At 40.9% G+C, this 19,844-nt stretch overlaps 1 protein-coding gene and 1 long non-coding RNA gene across 2 annotated transcripts in view; one reads left to right on the top strand and one right to left on the bottom strand.

Annotated features, from left to right (window-relative positions):
• Positions 1-2,608, top strand: part of LOC102486413 (uncharacterized) — a 10,354-nt gene extending 7,746 nt beyond the window's left edge. The window contains exon 3 of the long non-coding RNA XR_334298.2: positions 2,400-2,608. This is a non-coding gene — a long non-coding RNA (uncharacterized LOC102486413). The remainder of the gene's footprint in view (positions 1-2,399) is intronic.
• Positions 2,609-11,938: 9,330 nt separating this feature from the next.
• YTHDC2 (YTH N6-methyladenosine RNA binding protein C2) overlaps positions 11,939-19,844 on the bottom strand; it is a 93,620-nt gene continuing 85,714 nt past the window's right edge. The window contains exons 27-30 of the mRNA XM_006146896.3: positions 17,390-17,593; positions 16,190-16,372; positions 13,544-13,631; positions 11,939-13,436 (exon numbers count right to left, since the gene is read on the bottom strand). Of these exons, the coding sequence (XP_006146958.3) occupies positions 13,551-13,631; positions 16,190-16,372; positions 17,390-17,593 (468 nt within the window). The 3' untranslated portion in view covers positions 11,939-13,436; positions 13,544-13,550. The remainder of the gene's footprint in view (positions 13,437-13,543; positions 13,632-16,189; positions 16,373-17,389; positions 17,594-19,844) is intronic.

The following is a 19,844-nucleotide window of genomic DNA, read 5'->3' as shown; positions in this document are numbered from 1 at the left end:
CACACCCCCCTATAGTGAAAAACCTCTCAAAAAAAAAAAAAAAAAAGAGAAATCTCTCCTTTAAAAAAAAAAAACAAGACCTGATATGTTTACTATTGAATTCTACCAAACATTTAAAGAACTAATACCAGTTCTTCTCAAATTTCTCTAAAGACTGAAAAGATGAAAACACTTTCAAACTCGTTTTACAAGGCCATAATTACCCTGATACCAAAGTCAGACAAGAGCACTCCAAGAAAAGAAATTATAGGCCAATATTCCTGATGAACATTGATGTAAAAATCTCAACAAAGTACTAGCAAAATAAATTCAACAGCACATTAAAAGGGTCATAAACTATGATCAAATGTATTTGCCATGGGATCCAAAGATGATTCAACAATAAATACAAATCAAAAAATATGATACAAATATACAAATCAATAAATGTGATACATCACACAAACAGAATGAAAGACAAAGTCATATGATCATCTCTGGATATGTAGAAAAAGCATTTCACAAAATTCAGCTTTTTTTTTTTTTTAAGTTTTTGCTGTAGGGCGTGTGCACTTCCTGGGAGAGGCAGACCCAGTGAGAAATGATCTCCAGGGGGCTGGTCATGCCACAGTCCCTCCTCCTCCATTCTCCTCCTGGCATTTTGGGCACACACACACATGTGCCCAGTGTGATTTTCAAGTTACCGGGTCTGGAACTTGGACCACAACCTGCCATGTGGGAGTCCAGCACCTTAACCACTATGTCACTTGTTGGCCCCCAAGTCTAACATTCTTTTTATGATAAAAACTCTCAAAAAATTAGAAGGAGTATGCCTCAACACAACAAAGGCCAACTCGCATTAATATAGGACAAGCCCATCGCTACCATTCTGCTCAGCAGCGGGAAGCTGAAGCTTTTCCTGTAATATCAGAGTGAGACAAGGAGGCCCACTCCCACCACTCCTATTCAACATAGTACCGGAAGTTCCAGCGAGAGCAGTATGTAAGAAAAGGATAAAAGGCATCCAAATTAAAAAAAAAAAAAGAAGTAAAAGTGTCTCCGTTTACAGACATTATCCTTTGATAGAAAATTCTAAAGGCTTTACAAAAAGCGTTAGAAGTAACAATTTCATTAATGTTAGAGTATACACATTTTACATGCAAAAATCAGTTGCTTTTCTATACACTACATATCTAAAAAAGAAATTAAGAAAATGATCCATCAAAACAACAAAACAATAAGAAAGTAGTATGAAAAAAGAACAAAATACGGATTTAACCAAGAGGCAAAAGATCTGTACATGAAAATTATAAAACATTGATAAAAGAAATCAAAGAAGACACAAATAAATGGAAAGATATCCCATGGTCACAGGCCGAAAGAATTAATATTGCTAGAATGTCCACACTGCCCAAAGTAATCTAGAGATAACACAATCTCTATCCAAATCTCCATGGCATTCCCACATAGAAACATTTATTCAAAGTCAAGTAGTCTTAGACACAGGCTTTAAGAACATGCTGTTGTGGTTGAGGTACTGGATCCCACATGGGTCACTGATCAGTTTCAGTCCTGAATCTGGCAGCTTGAAAAATTATTCCAGGTGCATGTGCATGCCCACAATCCCAAGAGGAAAATGAATATAGAAGTTCCTCAAAGACCCACAAACAGAACTAACATATGATCTAGCAATTCCACTCCTAGGTGTGCGTGCATGCCCAAGATCCCAAAAGGAGGATGAAGGAGAAGGGATTGCGGCACAGTCACCCCCCTTGGACGGGGTGGGGGTGATTTCTTACTTTCTTTTTTTTGAAGAGGTTTTTGCTATAGGGTGCTTGTGCTCACCAGAAAAACAGAGAGAGATAGAGAGACAGAAAGTGAGAAATCACCCCTCCCCCGGGGGGGGATGGCCATGCTGCAATCCCCTCTCCTGCATTCTCCTTTCAGGATCTTGGTCACGCGTGCACATGCGCCCAGCGTGAGTTTTAAGCCACCAGGTCCGGGACGCGAACTACAGTCGACTACGTGGGAGTCCAGAGACATAGCCATTACACTAACTACTGGTCCCTCCATAACAATCCTTAATACTTTTATGTCTTCCAGTCTTTCAGTCTCTACCATAGAGTGTAGACAGTTGGTATATGTTAAGTTTTTATGTTTTTTTGTTTTTGTTTTGCTACAGGGAGCATGTGCTCACCAGAAAGACAGAGACAGAGAAACAGAAAGTGAGAAATCACCCCCCCAAGAGGGATGGACAAGCCACAATCCCTTCTCCATTCTCCCCTTGGGATCTTGGGCATGCACGCACACGTGCCCAGTGTGAGTTTGAGCCACCGGGTCTGGGACTCAAACCGCAATCGACTACATGGGAGTCCAGAGACATAGCCATTACGCTAACTGCTGGTCCCTTAAAATTACAGATTTACATACCATCTGATGACTATCAAATATACTGGTGGAGGCCTCTTCATCTGCATCAACACTCCAGCAAGACTTGTCTTCTCGTCATTGTACATGCAGTACACTTCCCTCCATGTTATGAGGGGATTCAAGGGAGCATCAGAACATACTCCATTAAAAAAGAGCTCCATGAAAGGAGGGATTTGCTCATGGCTTACTCTAGTGCCGGCAGCAGTACCCAGGGTATAACAGAAACCAAATACCCACGTACTAATTAAACAAAAAAAAATCTATTAAAGATCTATTACACTGAGTGACCACTGTGTGTTGGACACTATTAGGCAGGTAACACTAGGTATTTATTTATGCTTCTGTAATGTTCAGTTTCCAAGTACTCTCATTTGGTCCTTCTAATGACCGTGACATGAGATAGGAAAGATGATATTTTAACTTTTCAAACAGAGAAGTTAGAGGTCAGAGAGGTTAAGTAATTTGTTATTTTCGTGAGCGTTAGAGCTTTCTGGTACCCTGACTTTAAGACCCAAGGTCTTCCTTGATTTCACGTGGTACCTCTTGCTAAACAGATCAATGTTTCATTAAATACCACTGCTTTCAGTATTCCAATCACCTATACCATTCTATTGCATAAGACAGATATCTCATGTTGGTGCCATGTCAATTTTACAGCACATAAAGATACTTTCTTGTGTTGTTAATCTGCTTCAATATGAGCCACTGTCTGTTTGAATTAGCAGCACTTCACGTGTCTGTTGACCATGCAGATCCCTGAGACCTGTCACAAAACTGCTCTGATGTGAGGAACAACAGACACCGAATGCCTACTCCATGTGGGGCCCGGGTACTTTTTCTTTTTTTTTATATTTATTTATTTATTTTAATTTGCTATAGGCACATGTGCTCACTGAAGGACCAGAGTGACTCCATTTTTAAGGAGTGACTCCATCTTGTTAAACCCACCTTGCTAAGAATTACGCCATTTCAAGGAGGCGAGCCAATCACATAGGAGAAGGTCATAAAACCATCACTCCACTGGGGATGGCAAATGATAAAAAAAAAAAAAAAAAAAAAAAGGAAGAAAAAAAGAAAAAATACCAGAGACCTGAAGTAACTTTCTTGCCAATCAGTAAAAGAAAACGATGCTTCTTGAAATCTACAGCCAACGTATAGCCGCCTGAGTGCACTCCTCAGCACCCCTCGACCTCCCCTCAACAGCCAAATAAAAACCCAGCCCAACTAACACGTGGGGCTTTCAACTCTGACCTGCTATACCGGTGAGATTGGGAGTTCTGAATCGAGCCCGAATAAAAGCGACCCTCATGTGCTTACATCGGAATCAGCTCATTGATGGTCTTTTGGGAATTTGCAGGGTACAACATTTAGGGGCTCATCCAGGATTCCCCAAGACCCCCAGGATCCCCGAACCGGAGGGTGGACTAATCATGGCCAGTGAGTGTTTCCTTTGTCTCTGTGTTTATCCTGTTCGGTCTCTGAGGGCCCTAACTCTGTAATAGATCATAACTGGTCCAGTGGACATGCTGGCGGGCCACTGATCCAGGGGCCTGGAAGATGTTCCAGACCCCCCTGGAGGGGACAGAGTGCCCCTAGTTGTTCTGAGTTCTCTGAGGGGACATAGCAGGTCACTCCCATGGCACGACATGAGGCCATAGTCCCACTCTAGGTTTGCTTTTCACCCGGTGAAGAGCATCTGCCCAGCTGCATTTGTCCTGTGTGTTCATTACCTATCTCTGTTTGTGTGTACGTTTTTCTGATGGAAATGGGACAGACTCAGACTTCCCCTCTGACGCTTATGATGGACCATTTCAAGGACTTTAGAATCAGGGCCCATGACCTTAGTCTAGACATTAAGAAACAGAAGCCCCACTCCCAGGTGCATCAAGGGTCAATCAATGACCAACCTGCCCTGTCTGGAACCAGGGGAGCCATTATAATTCCATTGTGATCAGAACATGCCCTCAGGAATGACTAACCTGCTTGCTTTGCTTCTGTAACCAGCTTTTCTTTTTGCTTTAAAGGCAGAGAAAGCCTATTCCCTTATTCCCCTGAAGCCCCTTCATTTTGTTCCTTCGTCCTTGTAAATCAAGTAATTCTCGCTGGCTTAATCAATAAACTCCAATAAATTTGGCTCTGTCTGGATGTCCTCTTATTTCTCGTTGAGTAGATTATAACATTTGGAGGCCCCAGCGAGATCGCGTATGTCTGGTACGGGGGTGAGGCATCCTAGGGAGAGCGGCCTCACCTGGGACTGCTCTAGGGGAGGTGCCACCTGGGATTTCCCAGGGCCCTGGAGCTCCTCTTGGCATTGTTGGCAGCTGACCAGAGACGCTGATTGCTCCTCCAAAAGTCTGTGGAGTTTTGGGACCAGCAGTTAGCGTAATGGCTATGTCGCTGGACTCCCACGTAGTCGTCTTGGTGATTATATTAAAACATTAAGAGCCCCCAGCCATATTGCGTACCTGTCTGGTTCATGGGTGAGGCATCCTAGGGAGAACGGCCTCACTTGGCCTGGCTGCCGGCTACCCGGGACTGCTCTAGGGGAGGTACCACCTGGGATTTCCCAGGGCCCCGGAGCGCCTCTCAGGATTGTTGGCAGCTGACAGGAGATGCTGACTGCTCCTCCAAAAGTCTGTGGAGTTTTGCTCTAAGACCTTCGCAGGCATTTCTTTGAGTGTTCCTGTCCTGTTCTATCTGCCTCAGTAAAAGACAAACCAGTGAGTAAGGGGTTGACCACAGAACAGGGAGGGAATCCCAGGCAGGGTTTGAGCCTCTGGAAGGCCCCTGAAAGTCCAACCTGCAGGAAATCAGGGTTAGAGTCCCTGACAGGAATTGAATCCCTGGGTTGAGGGTTTGAGTCCCTCTGCAGGTGGCTGGATTCAAGGCTGAACGGACAGTTATAGAACCCCTACTTAGGTTCTACCAGACATGCTGGAATCTGGGGGCTAGATGGTAAAGGGTTCGAGTCCCCCCTGCTAGCCCTTAGACAGTCTGTGGGAAATCAGGGTTAGAGTCCCTAACAGGGTTTGAGTCTCTGGAAGTTTCAGGGTCTTTTTTTATGGGTTTCTTCTGCTTTTACTGTCATTGTCCTTATTTTCTCCATGCTCTCTTGGATTGGTGGGAGGGAATGTAATAGTCTGTTGTGTGCATGATGAGCAAATGACTGTGTGACTCTTTGTGGTCCCACAGCTATGGCTGCGGCACAGGAATGAGTCCCTGGGAGGTGTGACTCCCGGGTTTGAGTCCCTGGATATCTTAGAATTTTTGTACGGATTTCTTTTGTTAATTCTGCCATTTTAATGATTTCCTCTGCACCCTCTTGGAAAACATCACTTGGTTCTATCCCTCCTCCTCCTCACTTGAGGATGTTGAGTAACGGAATATTGACCAAGGAGTTCTTCAAGAACTGACGGTCCGTACAGTCAGAGTACTATTGCTGAAAACTGCCTGTGGCCATAGGAGGTGTGGGTAAAGGCAGGAGGGTCCTGGAATGCCTCAGGGTACATCCTGACCAAAGAGCATACTTACCTTTTTAGAAATCATGAAAGGCGGGAACAGCTCCTTTAAAGTCCCTTAGAATGCAGGCTTAAGCATTTCAATGAGGCATGTGTGGAAAGTTGTGATTATGGCATCAAACTCTCCATCTCAAAACTGAGAGGGCCTTTTAAAAACATCACACTTAAATGGGAGTAGAAATATCAAGAATATTTGTGTTGTAAAAACTCTAATAGTATAGGCAACAAAAGGTTAAAACCCACCTTCCTTGAGTGTATAATTAAAAATTTCAAGAAAGGGGGTTGCTCTAAAGAGTATTAGTGTCAAAGTAACCCCAGGGAGATTGGCTCTTACAGTCCTGATGTCTGTGTGCATCTATATATGTAATTTGTCATGTTATGTACTGCATGTTGTATGTCTGGGTGGGAAAAAAAGGCCTTAAAGAATTCTATTCAATTTAGTTTATAAAAAGAGCACTCATACAAATTAGTTTAAATGCTTTTCAAGTTCATATAACTTTAGTGAATGAGCAGGCTTTAAGTGTAATCAAAGAAAAAGATTAATAAGTGAAAGTCTTCACAATTCCCAACATATATTTTGTCTAGGTTTTTATTGCTCAAGCAACATCACGTTTATCTTAATATGGTTAGTTTAATGAAACAGCTATTATTTATGTCTTGTGTGTTGCATTTTACATAGCAGATATCTAATAGGGAAATGAATTCATGACTAGTTTTCTCTGCTTTAGTTTTAATGTTAACAGAAGATCTCTGACCTCACAGTAACTCTGGGATGTTTACAGAGGACCCCTGAAACATCCAAAAGGGAGATGTTAAACCAATCAGGCTTACTGTTGATATGTTGGATAAAAATGGAAAGCATTGTCAAATTAAGTAATTCTAATTTTCTTGATATTATATTTGAAGTATAAATGTTATGTACTTGTATGCCTATATATGCATTGTGTTCCACAATAATTTGAGATTCCCAGGAGTTAAGGTACACTATTATGTTAAACTGGCATATATAGCCAAATTTCTTTTGTCAGTTGTGAATTTTTGTCAGAGTATTAACTATAGCTAAAATCCTAATGTTATGTCCTTAAGGAAGTTCGCAAAGAGGATAAAAAGAAAATTTACAAGTACAGGTTTCTTTAAAAATCTAATAATTCAACTGGGTAAAATCTTGATTTTCTATGTAAACTGATTGGTTTTCTAAACTGTTAAGCCAAAATTGACCAAAGAAAAGTAAAAAAAAGTTTGACAAAGTTACATACTAAGTAGCCAATGCAATGCACCTGAATTGAAGAGATAAAATTAGTGTAAAGGGATATAAATCCAATGTTAAACATGGACTCATGGAAACATCATTGCCTGGTTCCCTCTGAATCCTCCTTATAATTCTTACTGTTATGCTAACATGCCTTAGTTATTCCTATTACTGGTCTTTAAATTTTATAAAAAATATTAAGAGGATGTTAGTAAGATTGTTCAGTTTTACACTGAAAAGTTATTAAACAAATTTTGTTATTGTTTGTACATGTTCATAAGATGCTGGTATATGCTAAAATTTAGGGTTGCCAAAAATCAAAAATTTGCTCAATATAAATGTATGACAAGCTTAATAGCTCCTTTAAAACATCAAATTTCCCAAGGTAAAAGAAAAAAAATTTTTGCATGGTTATTAAAAATTGGGCCTATGTATCTGAAACAAAAGCTAGAAAACTACTATCTAACAGCTTAATAGGGTGAGAGTCTTAAGGAATGGGGTGGAACAAGTTAAGGCTAGAGCTCCAGACTACCTTGTCCCCCAGCTCCTTGTCTTTTTGTACTTCTGTTTCTTTTAGTCTGGCTTCTCCCCCACTGGACTCTCCCTTTAGCTAAATAATTAAGAGGGTTAGCTAAAAAAAAAAAAAAAAAAAAAAAAAAAAAAAAATACAACATGCATTTAAATTAAGACTACATTCTCCAGCTAGAGCTTTTGTAAAAGCAATAAGGGGGCTGCCTTGTCAAAAAAAAAAAAAAAAAAACAAACCTGTTAACTGGACTTTGCCCTCCTGACAGTACTCAGCGGAGGCTTCTTGCAGGATCTATCGAGAAACTTAGGTTCACTTCTCAGTGTAGGCACAATTCACAACAAATATCAGAAAAGCTCCCAAATAACTCAGAGAAGTGTTATAACGAACTTGGCAGGGCACCTTCACCTTTGATTGAACTCCCACCCAGTAGTCACTCGTGGTAATCCTGAGGGTGGGAACTACTCTGAGGCAGGATCTGGAAACGGCTTCAGAAGACACTCTGTTTCCAATGTGGGCAGCCCGGGCACTGAACAATGCCCATGACTGGCATCCTCATGTCCTCCAGTGGGGCCTTGTTCCCAATGTGGAGTCGGCAACTAGAGACGAGACAGAATGCACTGAGCTCTGAAGGAGCTCTGGACCTCTGGAGTCTATGCTGGCTTTTGAAAGTGAGGATTGATGAGCCCGAGACCCCAACGACTCCCCTTGGACATCTGACAACACTGGACAAGCCTCAGGTAACCCTTAAAGTGACTAAGATTAATTTCTGTCTAAATCAGAGGTGAAGGTTGTTTCCAAAAGTACACTCATAAAAAATAAATAAATAAGAAAAAATACCAGTAAGCAGGTTTATTGACCATATGACAAAAGAGAAAATTATAAGACCTAGCCAGAGGGGAAACATCTCTATCACCAACTAAAGTTCTTGTAGCTGCCTCGGACTGTGTCCTCACCCTCCTACACTAAGCTGGTTCAGAGAAAATACTTCCTGCCTAGTCTAGATAGCCTTATCAATGGTGTTGTCTCAAAAGGTGCTGCTCCACACAGGTAAATCCTACATCCCTCAGGCAAGGCTCCCTTGGGAATCAAATTACAAAAAACATCTTAGATAAACAGCCTTATTTCTATAAATAACTTAAACAATAATTAGACAAAAAATAAATGTAAATAGAATAAATGTTTGTAAGGCAATTTTTAATGTTAAACTTGTAAAGATAAAAACAAAACAAAACTGAAAGAAGGGTGATGGCTGTAAAAATGTATTTCTAGTGGAAAAGCTGAAAAGGAAAAGTTTTTTAAAAAGAAGGAATTTTGTGCAGTAGGTTTTTGTCTGAAAGTAGAATGGCTATCTCAGAACAGGAGAAAAGAGGGACAAAAACTAAAAGGTGTAAAGCATGTTGTTAATGTTTGAGTTGTGTTACAAAAGTCTAAGAAAGTTACAAGAATTGATCAAGTTAGTGTTCTAGAGCTGGCTGTGCTATCTTTGAATGTTACATAAAGTAAAACAACTAGAAGAGAGGAACCCCTCCATCTAAAAATGACTGCTGCTGACTCATGGCACGTTAGAGTGGCCTCTGGTACCAGGAGGCTCCTCGGCCCTTGTTCCCGTTGAGTGCTCTGTTCACCGTGCTTCTAATTTTGATTTTTGGCTCTAGTTTACTCAGTTTTCTTACCCAAGTTGTCTCCCCCAAGATAAAGGTCTTTAAATATTGGATGCTAGTGGCCTCTGGACCTACAGCCCAAGTGTACCAGGAGCTGCACTATCAGTGACTCTCCTTAACAGATATTTAAAGAGACTCAAAAAAAAAAAAAGATATGGTTTCTGTTTTCTGAGAAATTTTGTTGATTCCGTAAGTACCTAACCAAGTGCTGTCCTGTATCTGTAAACTGCTTGCTTTGTCTAGAAAAGCACTGTGTCACAGTCTCCCTGTAAGGAATTGAACCTGGTGACTGCATACCGTGAACATTGGCCCAGGCCATCCGACCAGACACTCCTGTGCATGAACAACTGCGCCCAGCAACTAGAGACCATAGAATCAGCCCATCCCTGACTGGGACCCTGTGAGCTCAATAGCAGGGACCCATGACTGGCTCCACTATGTGCTTGGAAAAGGGGGAAATGAAGGGCCAGAGTGACTCCATTTTTTACGGAGCAACTCCATCTCATTAAACCCACCTTGCTAAGAATCGGTGCCATTTCAAGGAGGCGAGCCGATCATGTAGGAGAAGGTCATAAGAACATACCCCACTGGGGCTGGCCAATGATAAAAAAACAAAGTAAATACCAGAGACCTGAAGTAACTTTCTTGTCAATCAGTAAAAGACAACTATGCTTCTTTAAATCTACAGCCAATGTATAGCCGCCTGAGTGCATTCCTCAGCACCCCTCGACCTCCTCCCCTAACAGCCAAATAAAAACCCAGCCCAACTCACACCGGGGCTCTCAACTCTGACCCGCTGTGCCAGTGAGATTGGGAGTCCTGGCTCGAGCCTGAATAAAAGCGACCCTCGTGTGCTTACATCAGAATTGATTTCTTGGTGGTCTTTTGGGAATTCGTGACTGGGGTACAACACTCATCAGACAAAGACAGGGAGAGAGAGAAAGAGAAAGCAAGCTGCTAGACCCGGGACTCAAAACACCAGTCATGTGGGAATCCAGCACCTTAACCACCATGCCATCTGCTGGCCCCAGGGGCCAACGGCTTTTAATAAGCACCCTGAAATGTACACTAAAGTTAAGATCCAGTAGATACAGTGATCGTTTCGTAGCTTTTCTTACAAACATTCTATTTCACATTGTAAATCTCTTACACAGAAGTTTACCAGGTAGCTACCTACCATCAACTACATATTCCCAAATATACCTTGTCCTCCAGTTCTTCATTATGGTGTTAATTTTGTCCTAATTCTTTTACAAATTCTGATCATTCTTAAAGACATGTTCAAATGCAACAGCAACACAAAGAATTCAATGGCTGTCCTTTTAAATGGCTCACACTTGGTCTACATTCATTTGTGCTATACTGTACACCCAAAAACTGTTCCCCACAAGAATGTAAGCTCCCACTGAACAGCAAAAGCTATACCTGATGTATTTTAATGTGCCATTGTAAATGATACTATATATTTGGTGTAAAGGACAATTAACTGCTCCCAATGAGTTAGGGAAAATAACATTAAGTTTCTCTGGGAAAAAGACTGATGAAACCAACTGTCTAACGTACTACTTTCTTTGAGCAGTGTTTGGCAAACGCAGGTGTGCCATATATTCTGAATGGATGGATCGATCCACTGGTTGACAGAAACAAAATATGCAGGTTTTTTTGTTTTGTTTTGTTTTGTTTTGTTTATGAGAGATTTTTGCTACGGGGCACGTGTGCTCACCAGAGAGAGAGAGACAGAGATAAAAAGCAAGAAATCACCCTCCAGGGAAGATGGCCATACTGCAATCCCTTCTCCTCCATAGCCTCTCTGTATTTTAGGCAGCATGTACACGCACCTGGTGTGAATTTCAAGCCACCAGGTCCGGGACTTGAACCACAATCAGCCACGTGAGAGTCCAGCACCTTAACCTAGAGATTATTGTTAATCATTGTCACCTTAGTCCTATTATTACAGTACCATAAATAACAGGAAAGACCAGCTGCAGTAGCACATGCTAGACACTGTTACTTGGCAAGCTGAGGCCCAGGTTGATTTCTAGCCTACCTTAAGCCAGGTGCAGTTGTGCACACCTGTAGTCCCAGCCGCTAGGGAGGCTGACGCAGGAGAACGGCAAGCTTGTGGCCAACATGGACAGCACGGAGAGACCGGATGTGAAAGAGCTGGGCATGGTGGTACGCAGCTGTGGTCTCACCCATTAGGTGAGGCTGAGGCAAGAGGGCAGTGGCATAGCAGGACACGCCCACCCTGCTCCACCACACACACACGAATAACATTTGAGTAATTTAATATAATTTCATTTAATAATTATATCTAAAGTTCATTATCTCTTCCAAAAACAGCATTTTAATTATATTCAAATTGTATTCATTTTAAATACCAACAAACCCATCATGTATATACAGGGTTACATGTTAGAAAACAAATAGAAATGAAAATAAGTCTTACTTTTTAAAAGTCCTCCCAAAGTAAGAGCGCTGTGAACTAATAAATATATACCTTAAAAATGTATATATCATCAGGAAAACACAAATTGCTCTGCTAGGAAAAGCACTGTCACACACATACAACGGGACATAATTCACACAGGCTCAATGTACAAGGATGTCTCAAAATACAAAACCAAAAACTGGTAACTACAAACACAAGCAAAAATCACAGCTGATGTTCTAAACTAATGCACCAATACAGAATGCTTTCCCAGAGGCTGTAGACGGGTTCTTAGGATTTTATGTTGACCCATGATTTTTCACTTGTTTTCATACATACAACCAAATGACTTAGAGTTTTCTTTTTGCCTTTAAATTAGATTTATGTTTGGTTTCTTTTTAATATAATGACTCAAATAAATCCTAAGAAATACTATCACACCTGTTCAATTTAGAGCTCAGTAATAAAGGTATTTCTTTGATTTTTCTGTACCTATATTTTCCTTTCAAACAGTCTCCAAGGAAAGTTGTGAGGGACGGTGGTAAAGAGATCAAACCAAATAATTTTGAAATGCAAAGAAATATGAGACTTGGTGCTGACATGGGTTTACAAAAACAATCCCTCATTTAAACCACAAATGGAAAAGGAAAAATCTGAGAAATAGAAAAAAAGGAAAATCGTATCTGAAAAATAGGTCAGGGTAAAAGTACTAAAAAATCGAGAAGGCATTCTGGACTGTGGTGCCTGTGGGCTTTAGTTTGGAGGTCATACAGCAACAAAGCTACCAATAACTGCTGAGCCTATTTTTAACCTTGTGTGAACTTGTTTAAACTTTTGACTTGTTTAGGTCAAGTTTCTACAGCCAAAACAAAGAGGTCATAATTACTATGCTCACGTGAGAGATGTGTAAGGCTGCTCCACAGAGGAAGGGGGGAGGAGTGCGGTGCACACAGACACGCAGGTGGGCGGCCAGGCGGGCCAGAGGGAAGGAGCATGGGACAAATCTGGTAAGAGGCAGGACTGGGAATAAAACAAAGCAAGAAATCTGTACTGATCAAAGGCAGAGGGGGACTCTCTGTCTTCAGATTTTACTTCATTTTATAATCACAAAAACCAACATCCCTCCTTTTTTTCTTAATGTGTCTCAGATTAAAAATGGCAGAATGAATAGCCCTTAAAGAGCACACACTGTTTTTTAAAGGGATGTTCATGTAATTGGGTTTGCTGTTTGTGTTTTGTTTTTTAATGATAAATCTTAGAAGCTGACTCTCCTAAATGGAGCTCAAATGTACTGACATATTCAAGCCTTTCTTAAACTTTCCATTATAAAGTGATTCAACAAGAGTTATAATTCACTTTTTAAAAGACATGAAATGTTTAACTTCAAATTACATTTAAAGGAACAGCTGTTCTCTCCAATGGCAAAACCACCACTATTTTATTCATTAGAAACAATATGTAATCATTCTCTACGATCACTATACAAATTTAAATAGGCCTTTTCTCTTAAACATGAAGACAGTGGCTCTGAAGCAACCCTCTAAGCCAGAAAAGCCCACCCATAACCCGCAGTTCAGTTTCTGGAAGTCAGTGCAGTTGGTGGTTGTAAACAGGCAGGATGTTCTTCCACAGCTAAATTCTGGAAGAATTAAAAAAAGGAGAAAGAAAGGGGAAAAAGATCAATAATCTTAAAGATCTCCACTGGTCAGAAATACTGTGAGCACTCAAAGTCAAGTTCGGTATAACCTGAGTGTCAATCAGCTGTGGCTTTTTCTCCTAGAGGAAGGCGTTCCCATAACTGGAGCAACTGTTCACCAACCTGAGGTTCTAGTTCCTGTATTGATAAAATGTACAAAAATCACTTTAAGTTTCATTTTTCTGTGAGAATATATTAAAATCATATAGCATGTACTGTACTAATTCTTTTTTTTTTTTTTTTGGAGAGGTTTTTGCTATAGGGCGCGTGTGCTCACCAGACAGACAGAGACATAGAAACAGAAAGCGAGAAATCACCCCCCAGGGGGGATGGTCACGCCACAATCCCTTCTCCATTCTCCTCTCGGGATCTTGGGCACGCACGCACACGCGCCCGGCGTGAATTTTAAGCCACCGGGTCCGGGACGCGAACCGCGGTCTACTACGTGGGAGTCCAGTGACATAGCCATTACGCTAACTGCTGGTTCCCTCTAATTCTTTACTAATTCTTTGTTCTAATTCTTTGGAGGTTGATTTCCAGACAAGACTGTAGTTAATCTGCAAATATTTCAACTTCTGTTTAAAAATGTCAAGAAATGTCCATGAAGTCCTTCTAGGACTTTTTCTATCTGGAATTAATGGATTTTGCTTTTAATGGAAACTCAGCAAAGGCATTCAGATTGAACTTCTGAAGCTTTACTGTGAAATCTGGCATATTAAATGTTTTGGGGTCTTTTTAAATAAAAAAATCTTAGATAACTACATTTTAATCTTAGGAATATTGGGTTGTCAGGAAAGTCATGACATATTTTTTCTGTTTTCTATGTAAAAATGCATCATGACTTTCCTGACAACCCAATATTTAAATTAACTTCAAAATTATGAAAAAAAGGGAAAATGGGAAAGAATGCACTGTATAGTCCTTCTGTGGCACAGTAACTCCGAGGAGCAATTTAAAAAGAACTCAACAGGGAGCAAGTGGCGGTTGGAAAGTGCAACTGGCCCACGTGGGAAATGGGCAGGCTTTGCGTCTAGAGACCTCTCTGAGAACGCCAGGCCTGTGCACGTGCCCATGCTGAGACCAGGGTGAACGACAGCGTGTGGCCTATTGAGGTGCCTGTTCCTGCCTCTTCCTTTCTCTCTCTCCTCCTTCCCCTCTCTCTCTAATATGGAAGAAATAAATAAACTTACAAAAAGAGAGAGAAAAGAGAACTCTAACATAAAGTGTCACATCGATTCAAATAAACTATTAGCTGAGAAAAATTTTGGCAAAACTAACGAGTTTCCCACATAAAACAACTCATTTCATTCGTAAGAACCAAGTTATATCTCATAGAGCAGCTAGCACAGTATTTGCTCATACAGCCTTCCCTCTGCAACCACGGCTTCTACCACACACTCAGCCAGCTGCAGACCAGAACGATCCAGGGCTGGCCTGTGGCACAACGGCTAAGGGAGCCAGATCCCATGTGGCAACCGTGGTTAGGACCCCAGCCCCAGTGGCTTATACCACACACCAGGCACGTGTGCATGCATGCCCAATATCTGGACAGGATTGAAGAGTGGAGGAAAAAGACTGCAGATGACCACACCCTACTGAGTGGTTCTTTCTCTCTCTCTCTCTCCTTCTCTGTCTCACTTTTTCACTCTCTGGTTAACTCACATAAACTCTGGCAATAAAGTATACATGTGGGTGTATATGTATGTGTGTATGTGTGTGTATACATATGTGTGTATGGATTATATTCATTGAAAAAAAAATCCAGAAAGTCCCCAAAAATGAAACTTGAATTGCCATGTCCCGGCACTACGGGGAATCTATGCTCACAGGGATGTGGGCATTGCATTAGGAATTGTAAGCAAATCTGGAGGATAAAGCGTATGGAGAACTGCACAGATTAGACACAAACACGATGTTATTTTATATATGGGACTTGTACATCTCTGCAGATTTAAGTACTTGTAGGCAGGTCCTGGTACCAGTCCTGTACAGGTATCAAGGAATGACTGTACGTTCATTCCCATCTGAACTAGCTTAAAATGCATGTCAGCAGCATCATAAAGGGGAACCCAAACAAGAGAGAAATAAAATAAACCACAAGAACATCAAAAGATCATACAGTCTTGATAGTCATGTGTATCTCCACCGCAGGGCTCCATCTGAAAATGCGTTCGGCAATTCTGTTGTGAACATGAGTGTGTTCTCACACGAACTCGATGGTGTGACTTACATACACACCCAGGTCTACTATAATCTTACAGGACCACGGTCAGACATACAGTCCATAGTTGGCCTGAACACCATGATGCAGCACATTGCTGTGACTGAAGGGGGAAGAAGCTAAATTCTGCTGTCATCCTAAGACTGTAGTCAAATGCCTCCTAACTGCACTCAGTGTGAACAATGAGTTCACTTATTAAGATAATAGGCACTTCCATAAAGTGACCTGTAGTTTCAGTCAACGACCAAGAGAAGCCAAATTCATAAAAAGCAATGAACTTTCAGACAAATTTGCAAGCTTTCAGACACACTGGCAAGTACATTTTTACTAGCGCTTTTACAAATATGAACCACTATTCACTATATGCTTACAAAATGTAGTTTCTATTCTTACATTTTGTCTTCAAAGCACTAAACGGCAGCAAAACAAAACAGAAGGAAAAGTAAAAGAAAAAATGTTAAATGCCATTGTATACCTGCCCATCTCTGCTTATCTGAACTTTCTTATTGTCGTTCCAAGGATTGAGTAAATGATGTGCAAACTGAAAGGGCAGGCTTTCTTTTCTGATCCACTCCACCTTAAACACTCCTCCTAGGCCAGCCGAACCCCAGTCCTGGCTCTTCTCCCTTCCTATCTCGGAAGACATCCTAGAAAATCCCTGCAGGTGAAACGGGAGGAAGGGTAGAGGTGAGGATGATAGTAAAATGTTTAAATTCAACTTACCTGATTCATCTGCATTTTATAAATTTCAAAATAAAAAAAAAAGAAGAAGAAGAAGAAGAAGAAAGGAAGTGGGCCAGCCTGTGACCTGCTGGCTTGGGCAGCTGGATCCCATATGGCTAACCACACAGTTCAAGTCCCAGAACTGGCAGCACATACCCAGTTCCAGCTGGGCACATGTGCACACATGCTCAAAATTCTGGAAGGAGGGAGAAATAGAGGAGAAGGCATTGTGGCATGATTGTTCCCTCTAAGAAGAGTACTTTCTCTCTCTCTGTCTCTGTCTTTGTCTGTCTGTCTCTCTCTCTCTCTGGCAAGTACATGCTCCGTCTGTCAAATTAAAAAAGAAAATATATACCTAACAAAAATTTAAAATAAGCCACTTAATACATTTTTTATAAAAAGGTTTATTAACAAATTTTGAAAGACCAATTCAAGCCTTATGTATAATTTTGAATATTAATAGATGGTTTCTATTAATGTATCAGCAGTTCTAAATCCACATTCACACCAAATAAATGGATACAATCTAACCTCTAAGCTTTTATTTCCAAAAATTATATCAAGTAACAAATTCATTTGCAAGATGAGTTAACAAACATACTTAATTTTGTAAATTCAGATATGAATTTCAAGATGAGTTAACAAACATACTTAATTTCTTAACTGCCAATACTAACTTGAATGCCTATTTACCAAAAGTAGCCACCTGAGAAAACCAAAAGCTGTCTTCAGAAAGGAAATTACTTATCTGGAAAAGCTCTGCTAAGACAAGGTACAAACAAGGGAATCTCAGTTGTATCATTCCCTTGAAGAGGTGTACTATATCCCTCAGTGAATCAAGCAAAAGGCATTCTCAAATTCTGATGTAACTAAAAAGCAAGGTTTATTTTTATCCTCAATGGTCTAACCTACAACCACAACAATCTGATCTTACTGTTTCAGGAGGGCTCACCTGGAAATGTCCAGATCCTTGAACAGAAAAGACTAAGTAAACCATGCTGCTTTCCCAAAAGGCTCGATTCAGCTTCCGCTCATTACTAGGGGTTGTAGACCAGATACCTTTCTGTTGAGAAATTTCGAGGTTTCTTAAATTGCTACTCTTCATTATGAAGTACCGAACAGGCATGTTTGGTCTTGGTGAAGGAGATTTGGAACCCTATAAAAAACACATAATTTGACCTTTCAATACCAATAGGCTCCATTAAATAACATCTTCATTAACATATAAATCAAAATATTTACCGAATATTTCTACAAATGCCAATAGCTGTATCATGCCTGAAAACCTATGTAGGACAATCAAAATGAAGTTAAAGAGATAAAAACTAGCACTCATTTTTCTGAACATTCAAAATCCCTTATCCGAGAAATATTCTAGATTATAAACTTTGGTTTATATTCTAAATGTACTTTAAGAAATGGTTTAATAAACTTTTAAAATATGAAAACAAAACACTAATTGCTCCAGCTCACTACCCACATGCAGTTCTCAGGTGACAAAGGGAAACAGCTTTGTGAATGAGTTCAAAGACAGAGAGTGGCACCTGGAAACTGAGGTGGCTGGTATCGGCTCGCCACGCACTAAATCAAAGAGCGGCACAGAAAGAGAGTTCCAGCAGTCTCGCGGGTTTGGCTAAATACTGACCTGACCATGAGTGAGGAAAAAATGGCCTGAGGCTAGGAAAGATCCAAAGGAAAGCAGAGGACCAAACTCTCAGAGCTCACCATGGCTATCCTGAGTCGGAACAGAGAAGCTATGGGCACAGGACACTGGCCCACCGAGGGCCACACCTGAACACTGGAACTAAATTAACGGGGACTCAACTGGACTCGCCCTGATCCCGCACAAGCAAACCGAGTGAGGTGAGAACTGACTGCAGTCAGCTGTGTGTCAGACGAAGCGTAACATTACTTAAAGGAATGAAACAAAAATCTAGCACCCAAGCAAAATTACAAGAAACTCAAACAGGAGAATATAACCCATAACTGGGGGCAGGGGAGGGGGGAATCAATAAAAGCGGACTTGGAAATGACAGAGATAATGTAATTAGAGACAAGAATACTAAAGAACCGCAGGTGGCATGGTAGTTAAGGCGCTGGACTCCTACATGGCCAATGACAATCTGAGTCCTACATCTGGTGGCTTGCTTTCTCACCTTCCCTCTCTTTCTGTCTCTCTGGTGAGTGCATGTGCCCTATAGCTAATTTAAAACTAATGATAATAATAATAAATAAAATTAAGTAAATAATTCCTTTTTAAGAAAAAAGAATGCTAAAGTAGCTATTATAAATACTATGCTCACCAAGTTCAAGAAGGTAGAGAAAAATAAAAGAAGAAATGCAATATATATTTTTAAATACCCAACAAAAACCTTCTAGAGATGAAAATGCAACACTTAAAAAAAAACATTAAAGGAGCCAGCAAGTGGCATTAGGTAGTTAGTGTGCTGGACTCCCACATGGCCAACCGCAGTTTGAGTCCCTAACCCAGCAGCTTGAAACTCATGCTGGGCACACATGCGCGTGTGCCCAAAATCCCAGGAGAGTGAATGAAGGAGTGGCCATCACCCCTCGGGGGGATTTCTCCCTTTTCCTCTGTCGCTGTATCTCCAGCAAGCACACGTACCTTATGGCAAAAACCGTAAAATAAATAAAAACAAATCTGAAGAATGAACAGCAGATTAAGGATTAAAATAAAAACATCGGTGAATGTAAAGACAGCAATAGAAACTATGCAAAATGTGGGACCAGTAGTTAGCGTAATGGCTATGTTGCTGGACTCTCACCTCATTGACCGTGGTTCACGTCCCAGATCTGATGGCTTAAACTCACACCGGGCGCGTGTGCGTGCGTGCCCAAGATCCTGAGAGGAGAATGGAGGAGAAAGGATTGTGGCGTGGCCATCCCCCCTGGGGGGTAATTTCTCACTTTCTGTCTCTCTCTCTCTCTGTGTCTGTCTGGAGAGCACACGCGCCCTACAGCAAAATAAATAAATAAATAAATAAAAGAAACTATGCAAAATGAAGCAAAGAGAATGAAAATACTGAAAAAACTGAAGAAAGCATCAATGATCTGTGGAATGAAATCAAGTGATCTTAGATTTGTGGACAGAGCTCCAGAAAGGAAAGAGAAAGGACAGAGAAGACACAAAAAATATGAGGAAGTAACAGGCACAGTTCGAGTCCTGGACCCGGTGGCTTGATAATCCCACCGGGCATGTATGCATGCATGCCCAATATCCCAGGAGGAGAATGGAGAAGGGACTGCAGCATGGCCATCACCCTGGAGGGTGATTTCTCACTTTCCCTCTCACTGTTTCTCTCTCCCCCCTTTCCGACGAGTCTAAGTGTCATATAACAAAAACCTCTTTAAAAATAAGATTTCTTTTTTTTTTTTTTTTGGGGAGA

Source organism: Tupaia chinensis, unplaced genomic scaffold (genome assembly GCF_000334495.1).
Source record: "Tupaia chinensis unplaced genomic scaffold, TupChi_1.0 Scaffold000195_1, whole genome shotgun sequence".
Lineage (NCBI taxonomy): Eukaryota > Metazoa > Chordata > Mammalia > Scandentia > Tupaiidae > Tupaia > Tupaia belangeri.
The sequence above is the reverse complement of the archived record's forward strand: the minus strand, read 5'-3'. Positions and strand labels throughout refer to the sequence as shown.